Source organism: Epinephelus lanceolatus, chromosome 15, assembly GCF_041903045.1.
Source record: "Epinephelus lanceolatus isolate andai-2023 chromosome 15, ASM4190304v1, whole genome shotgun sequence".
Lineage (NCBI taxonomy): Eukaryota > Metazoa > Chordata > Actinopteri > Perciformes > Serranidae > Epinephelus > Epinephelus lanceolatus.
In genome coordinates this window covers 26,821,235-26,829,820 of record NC_135748.1, presented here as the reverse complement: position 1 = coordinate 26,829,820, position 8,586 = coordinate 26,821,235, and the positions used below count along the sequence as shown (strand labels likewise).

At 41.7% G+C, this 8,586-nt stretch overlaps 1 protein-coding gene across 1 annotated transcript in view; it reads right to left on the bottom strand.

Annotated features, from left to right (window-relative positions):
- Positions 1-1,060: 1,060 nt before the first annotated feature.
- Positions 1,061-8,586, bottom strand: part of LOC117266869 (uncharacterized protein C14orf132) — a 50,229-nt gene continuing 42,703 nt past the window's right edge. Inside the window, exon 2 of the mRNA XM_033642254.2 lies at positions 1,061-5,083. Coding sequence (XP_033498145.1) covers positions 4,847-5,083 — 237 coding nt within the window. The 3' untranslated portion in view covers positions 1,061-4,846. The remainder of the gene's footprint in view (positions 5,084-8,586) is intronic.

Sequence of the window (8,586 nt, the reverse complement as noted above, 5' to 3'; positions counted from 1 at the left end):
GCATAACTGATAAACAAATGGTGGTTTTGCAGGTGAAGTATTCCTTTAAGTAGGCCACAGCTGGGCTCATCATTATGTTCTCAGGGTTCTATAAATCTCTTGGTATAGACTAAGATAGTAAGAGATTGGTAATGGCTGTCTTTGCAGTTCAAATGGCAAAAAACTGAAGGGAAGATGACATTTCATATTGAGATTGAAAGGTAAAAATATGGAGATGTCAATGTCAAGAAAACAATCTTGACCACAAACTTGAGGGAAAATGTTTCAAAGAGTGTAACATATGTAGGCTATAAGCTGTAGGTGGGTGAATACAACATATTGCCTTTGGAAAACATACACTGACCATTTGACCCAGGGCAAAAACATTGCTGAGAACATAAAACCCTTTGAAGGGTCTCCTTAATGAGTCGTAAAGGACCCTGGGAGCATATGCTTTCATAAAGCCTCATGGAACAGCTAGCATGGCTTTAGACTTTAGTCTTGTTGTTTCAGTAAAAAGTTAGCTCACTTTGTAAAATAAAATTAATTGCAGCTCTTGGGATTTCAATAAAGATATCAGCTGCAGGCAGAAAAACTTTAAAGCATTTCTTTTTTTTGGGTAAATATCCTGCCTTTCTTTATGTAGGCCAGAGCATTGTTTTCACATTGTATGTTTTTGTAACTTCCTGCACAGTCGGTTCAGCAAAACCAGTGTGAAGACAGAGAGAGATGGCGGGGTGCAGGGGTCCACAGAGGAGTGAATCCAGCTGGTGTCTAAACAACCTGTGCCTGTGTCAAAATGACAGATGGCACCATCTAAGCTTAGCATCAATCTCACCTGATGGCTCAGCAGCGACTGGTGATGTCTGTCAGCACGGGTTGGCTTCCCCAGGAACAACGCCAGGTGATTGAGGCAGAGAAAAGATAGAGCTAAAACACCTTCTCGCATGATCACGCTGTGCGCAGGCAACCGAGAGTTTGCATTTAGCCAGCGATGTTTCCTGTGAGTGAATCATTCTGCACTTGACACTGAACTTCCAGATGAACTATTTCTTATTTTTCAACAGAGGAAAAACAAAATGCATTAATACAGAAATTTTAATAGTAGCATATATCTTTACAAAAGGAGCATTGTGTATGTGGTTTACAACATGTCTAAATACAGTATTTCTACATCAACCATTTATTAAAAATAAGTCCTTCTTTGAACATTGTAGAAGTATAATAACAGTGTCTGAATTTCCCCTCCCATCAGTACAGTTGATACAGCTAGTATTGTAATTCGCAGTGTATGAACATCTGAACATGTACAGTATGGTGTTTACAAGACAGGTTTGTATCTTTTAACCTAAAGCATGTTGACATTATCTCCGAAACCCCAGAAAAAATATATAAGTTTACTGAAAAAAGGAGTAGTCTCTTTCTATTTCTCTCTCTGTCTAAATATATAGATCAGTCAGTTTGTCAATAAAGAATAAAACTACTCACTGACTTTAAAGTGACACTCAGAAAAACAAAATTACTAACATTTCTATCAGTTCTCCTATAGTAGCTCACTGTCTTAAGAAATGGAAATAAAACAGTGTAAAGCAATGCACAAGTAAATTAAAAAAACAAGGTTACCAGATGTTATATTTGTTTAAATTCAGTGCAATGCTTCCTGTGATGGTCTTTGTGTGCAAGCGGTTATTAAATGCTCCGAATAAAAAGCATAAATGGTATCAGTGGCTGCAGGTTAACGCTCAAGTCTCAGAGTACAGCTGTTGTTCCCCAATTAGGACGAGGATTAGTTGCCATGGAGACTGCTGCCTCCAGATTCCACAGTAACACAAAAGCTAATTTACTGAACAGTGACGAATTTAGAGGGACAGCTTGACAACATTTCATTTCGAACTGAGGCATCCTTTCCCTCCTCACGTTAGTATACAGTTATCACAAAGTTCACCACAGATCTGATGGGTGTTAAATCACTTTTAAAACACATACATTTACCAGTTTTCCATATCTGCTCTGTCCTGCTGACAAGGTTAACTCTGAGTGACAAGAAATACAAGCTGTACTTTAAAGGTCCAGTGTGTAGGAGTTAGTGAGGATATATTTGCAGAAATGGAATATAATAAGTATGCTTTCTTTGGTGTGTAATCACCTAAAAATATGATTCCTGTTTTCGTTACCTTAGAATGAGCCATTCATATTTACATAGGTAGTGGGTCCCCATCTATGGAGATCATCATGTTTGCAGTGGCGTAGAATGGACAAACACTGACTCTTGATAGGCAGTGGCATTTTAGCGATTTCGTGTCAGCCACTGTAGTTAGCAGCGTTAGAATTTTTAGGAAACTGCTTTTTTTCATTGTTTTTACTGCTTTTAATCACCAGGGGTCTCATTTAAAAACATTGCGTATGCACAAATCAAGGCCTAAAAGAGGTGTACGCCACTTCCCATGCAAAAGTGGGATTGTGATCTCTAAAAATAGACTTGATGGGAGCTACTTTGACCCATGCTTACAAGCATTTTGGAGACTGAAAACCAGCGACACAGATGGTGAGGTGGAAGCCTGATTGTAGAAATTGTTGGATATTTTTTGGCGCACACCATTTTTGGTTTTTGCCCGTACATACATTTTCAGTATGGATCCTATGCATTGTTTCATAAATCAAATCCCTGATCTGTTTGTTTTGGAAAGGAAGGAACAATGATAACTTAAGAGACACTTAAAAGGATAGTGCACCCAAAAATGAAAATTCAGCCATTATCTACTCACCCATATGCCAAGGGAGGCTCAGGTGAAGTCCTCACAACACTTGCGGAGATCCAAGGGGAGAGGAGGTAGCAGCACAACTCCACCTAATGGAGGCTTACGGCGCCCCAGATTCAAACGTCCAAAAACATATAATTGAAACCACAAAATATCTCCATACTGCTCATCCGTAGTGATCCAAGTGTCCTGAAGCCCTGACATAAAAATTTGTTTGGAAAAACGTCATTTGAACTCTGTTTTTAGCCTCATTGTAGCCTGCAGCTCTAACTGCCTCTCTGACGTGTGCGCGCTTGTGTGTTCACGTGCTTTCGCTGGTCTCTTGCGCAAGCATACACACGTGAGCGCGGTAAGCCACCATTAGGTGGGGTTGTGCTGCTACCCCCTCTCCCCTGGGATCTCCACAAGTGTTGTGAGGACTCTAAAACTTCACCTGAGCCTCCCTCGGCCTGACGTCCCATTTACAAAACAATGCGTACAATCCATACTTAAAATGTACATATGGACAAAAGCCAAAAATAGAAGGCGGCAAAAATATTCAACAATTCCTACATTCAGGCTTCCAGCTCAACATCTGCTTCGCCAATTTCCGTCTCCAAAATGTTCATAAGCATGAGTCAAAGTTTTTATTCATCACAACTTTTGTGTTGGAAGTGGCGTACGTCTCTTTCAGGCCTCATTTTGTGCATATGCAATGTTTATAAATGAGACCCGTGGTCTGTTTTGAAGATGAGGTGATCTCTGTGGAAAATGTGGCTCATGGTAAAAACCTCCTGGATCAGAAATAAGTGAGCACACATTAAGTTATCAGAGAAAATAGGTGAGCGTACAAGAGCCGATGCTGGCGAGTGGACCATTTATGACGTGCTGAACAGCTTAGGAGAAGCACTGATTTGTAACATGAAGCTGCTTTATTTAGTGTTTTTACTGTTTTTAATCACCTCTCTCCTGGTACAGTCAAGTGCAATCTGCAATCCTAACCCCCTCTAAATCTTACACCCTGTTCCTTTAAGAAAAAAAAGAAGTACAAAATAATTAGGTGCAGTAAGCAAAGTAGGTTATGTCATCTTGCGATTCAGTTTGTGCTTTTAATTGTATTTGTTGACATCTGTAGATAATATCTAAACATGCCTGAACAGACCATGACAATACAATTAGATTTCTAATAACCCCTGGTGAATATTGCTGTAGGTATCTGACAACAGGATCATTCATTTCAAAGGGGCTGACTTAGTTTTACTCTACTCATCTAATCATACAGCCATCGTTCACTGCGTATAATTCAGTTAGCACAGCGGAAATCATTCTTATGAGATTTTAAATGTGTCTGTTCTTTGTTTCCTGTCAGTAAAATTGTTTAGATACTATATACACCACGTTTCATCCACAAATTAGTCCTTAAATGAGCTCCAGTGTTTTGGGCCTCAGGGCTGCCTGGCATGAAAATAATCCCAGCACTTTCTAAATGTTTTAACATTCACCATCTCTGTTCAGCCGCATAATTAAACAGCACTGCTCTAAATTGCTAAGAAACTATCTGGTGGATGTTTAAGATGGCCTGGATCAACCTGGATCTTAAGCCCCATTTAATCTCCATTCTCGTCTCTGCATTATAAGTGAGGATGTTGTCTGAGGAGAAACATGGAAACAAACTTAAGCAGAAAAAAAAACAAAACAACACTGTTCCTTTGATTCTTGTTTGAGAGCGCAGGTCTGATGTTTCTGTTTTTAACTAAAGAGCTGTCGAACACAAAAGCTTTTTTTCAAACTAACAGTTGTAGCATCCAAAAATGCTCCATGCCGACGACTGCAGCCAAGTCCCAGTCTTCTCCTCTGATGAAGAAATAGAGGAGTCTATATGTCATTGTCTAGTATCACAACTTCCACACCCTCAGGGACTCAATCTGATCCAATAGCCAAGTGCGAGGGGGACAGAGGAAGATAGAGAGAGACATAGAGAGAGAGAGTGTCTGTCTACAAAGCGTGGCCTCGCTCAGGGGTCCAGATATCCGGAAAAAGCAGGATGTATGTGTTTGTGTGTGTGTGTGTGTGTGTGTGTGTGTGTGTGTGTGTGTGTGTGTGTCTTTGTCTTTGTCAGCATATGTTCATCAGAAAGTGCAGGCATAGACGACGCCAACCACCACAATGTTTCCTATGGTGGCGATGATGGCGATCCAGAGCCAGATGGCATCGCTGGACATGGACTGCTGCTCATCCTGTTGGCCGTGTACCGAGGCGGCAGAGGCAGCGGCATGGACGCTGGCCGAGGAGTTAAAGAGGGAGTGCTCGCCGCTGTAGTCGTCGTTGGGCGAGGAGTCCATGAAGGCTCCCGTCATAACTGGGATCTAGGAGGGGAGGTGGGCAAATACAGAGAAGGGTTAGAATATATTTCCATTCTAGGAAAGAGTAGTGAGGCATTTGAAATCCGATGTTTAATTCAGGTTTTGCTTTTCCAATCTCTGGCTACTGGAGCCATGGTGTGAACTCCAGGGGAGCCAGGGGGAGTTTCTGTTAATAAGACATGACCTCCCCTGAAAACATGATGTGTAAAATCTTGTGAGGGTCTCTACAATATTCAATATTTGCCATGCAATTCTATTTTTTCTGTATCTTTTTCCATATATGATGTCTGATTCATGCATGAGGGTGATTCATCACTGAGTCACTTCAACATCTAAATCAACTGACTGATTATTAATGTATGTCAGAGCCTAGTTAAAAACTTTTGGTAGGTATTACTGATTCCAATTCTAGCACTTCTATATTAAATAACAACATAAAAAAATGAATTTGACTAATTTTAGGCCAGCAAAATAAAGGATATCTTCATCAGGGAGCTGTTCCTGGCAGTATATAGAGACCTGGCCACCATGTTGGTAACAGTCACGTACCAAGCACCTTCTACCAGATGGACCACCTTTCTCATTTTACAGCTAAACAGTGCACTAAAATATATTTCAGGCAAGAAACAGGCAATGCAGTAACAGAATCTTGGTTCATATTTGATCAACACTGCAGAGTTTGACAGTTTGATTGCAGTTCATGGAGCAATCGAATTGATTGACAGCTGCGTCAAGCCCAGTTCATACCAAAGATTCTCAATGAGACGAAACCAGTTTAGAACGTTGCAGTGGTGTGAACTGGCTGGTCTGAGTTCGACTCAAGCCATGTGATGGTGTCACCTGCAACTCCGTTGATCAAACCGGCGGCGGCTGGTTTTAGAATGTAAAGCATATCATCAGTCAGCTTGTAGTGAAGTAGGCTAGCCCAACACATTCTCACTCAGGCCTCATCCCATTTCGACGTTTGGTCACGGACCTTCCATGTCCAGATATAAAGTGAAAGCTACCCTGGGTGTGTTGGTTGTTGATGTTCTGGGACGCCATGTCAAGTTCTGCCGATTACATGCATTATCTTCTTTCAAAATATACTTCCGTTTTTACAGGAAATTTACCGTTTGGGAAAAAAGAACAGGGTTTGGCTTTAGAATCTTATGGGATGCAAACACAGTTTTTCTGGGTGAAAGTCAGTGTTTGTTGGACCCTCCCACCTCCACTGCTCAGACTTTCGCCGCCTTAACCATCATTCGTCACATTGCGTTTCCCCCTGCTGCCATGATTTAACTATAACAGCAATCGGCCGCGTGTCATGCTGACGTTAAATGGCCATTCACTGCCCAAGCGTTGAATTTCAATGACTTTAGAGTAAGACCGGGTTGGCTGGTCAAGACAAAATGACTACAGATGGCGTGGTTGCTTGCTGCGGCAGGTGCTCTGTCCTCGCTAAGCCCTCTGTTTCTGTCCTGACGGTGTGCCGGTGTCGGACGATGGGTCGCTGCTGCTGCTTGCTGTATATGCTTATGCCCCCTCACACACACACATTCTAATTGACTGATTAACTGGCGCTGCTTACTTATAGTAATGTGACGTATTGATTATGAATACAGTCCATCTGATGCTCACTTCATTTCTGTTTTTCAGCTGTAAACTGGCTGCAGCTGTATCCAGTATCTCACTATCACTATCCTCATTCATATATCAAGAAGCTACAAATTATATTCAGCCACAAAATAAACCTGAAAAGCTGAAAACCAGAACAGAAGTACAGAGAGGTGTTGCATAGAGATGATCCACCATCTCATCTAGTTGCATTGGTGTGAACCGGCAGGTTTTTATACTGTTGCAGAACGGCATAGCCGTAGTTGCCTGTTTCAACTTGTCTCGTTGTGTATCTTTGGTCTTAACTGGGCTTTAGAGAGCCGTCCGCTCTGATTGGTTGTTTACATTCACTGGTGGTAGGGCTGTTAGAAGTGCTAAAAAGGCAGTAAAGACAGTTTCAGAAAATATGAAAAGTATCTTTTTATATAAAAGTTACTAACTACAGCTTTAATGTGGCTGCACAGAGGCACTAGCATAGTTAATGTTAATGTTTTAAATGACTTTGCATTTTTTCACAGTGTCAGTTTACTTAAAAAGAAAATATCATTTAAATTCGATAAAAACAAACCACTTTACAGTCCTAGCAGAGGAAAGAAAAATCATGGCACGGCAGATTTTTTTCCTATTGGTCATGCATTAGCAAGTGTGAGTGCTACGTTCAAAGAAATGAGAGGTAGTGGCATCACGACATCATTAGTAAATGGTTGCAAGGTTTCCCACACAGGCATGCAGGGTCCCACTCTCTCACACACATTGCTAAGTGTGTGTGTGCCTCTGTGTGTGTGTGTATTTAGGAAGCAATGCTTGATTAACATGGAATAAATATTTCAGATGTGGCAAGTGAAAATGATTTATTGCTCGGGACAATTGGAGCCCCGCGAAGGTTAGCCATTAAAGCAAAAGCAACGGAATGCTTTCATGTGTGTGTGCGTTTGTGTGAGAGTATTTCACATGTGTGTGTGTGTGTGTGTGTGTGTGTGTGTCTCCAAAGCGGGGTATATGATTGAGAAATGCATGAGAGACCCATACCACGCTCAGACCGGAAAACAGACTGCTGAAGATGTTGAAAAACAATGCTAAAAATACCTCGGAGGAATGTTGAGCGCTCGCATACACAGAAATTCTCTTTTGCTCGCTCATTTGCTCACCTTCACACTCCCACTCACTCCCACTCTCTCTCATGTATACAGGCTAATGCACAAAGACGTTATAGACACACACACACACACACACACACACACACACACACACACACACACAAACACAAACACAGGTCTTCCCTCGCACAGGGGAAAACACTGTTTAGAAAGCATTCTGCTGCTGCTCTGCGTTCATTGGCCCCTGGTGGTGAATAATGACATGACACATCCTGTGGAGCGCCTGCTGTTCACATGAGCATGATGGAGCCAGACAGGCATGCATGAAGTCCAGCAACCTGGGTCTCCCTGCCCTCCCCCCACAACCACCCAGCAACTGCTGATTCCTCCTGCTACATCGGCAAACATGGTAAGGACTGCAATAAAAGTGATGGGAAACAAAGAGCTCTCGTCCCTTCACAATATCTATGAGACGACATGCACACAGAATTCAGAAGGACCGGTCTCACATTCTGTTTCCTGAATACAAACTACTGCCTTCAGGTACATGTTACTGACCCAGGAAATGTAATCAAAACCACTTCACTTTCCTTCTTACCAACATCTATAACACGACTCAACAAGGAAGCTGGTCCAGGCAGTAATTATAATATATATAGGGTGACACATAACCCCCAATACATTGTTAAGACGTTAAAGAAAAATAATTGCTGTGCTACAAAGGCAACCACGCACCACCACCTGAAATAATCATTAGTGCATGAATCATAATCCTAGCAAATTCTCATTATTATTACTACCAGTTCTAGTATC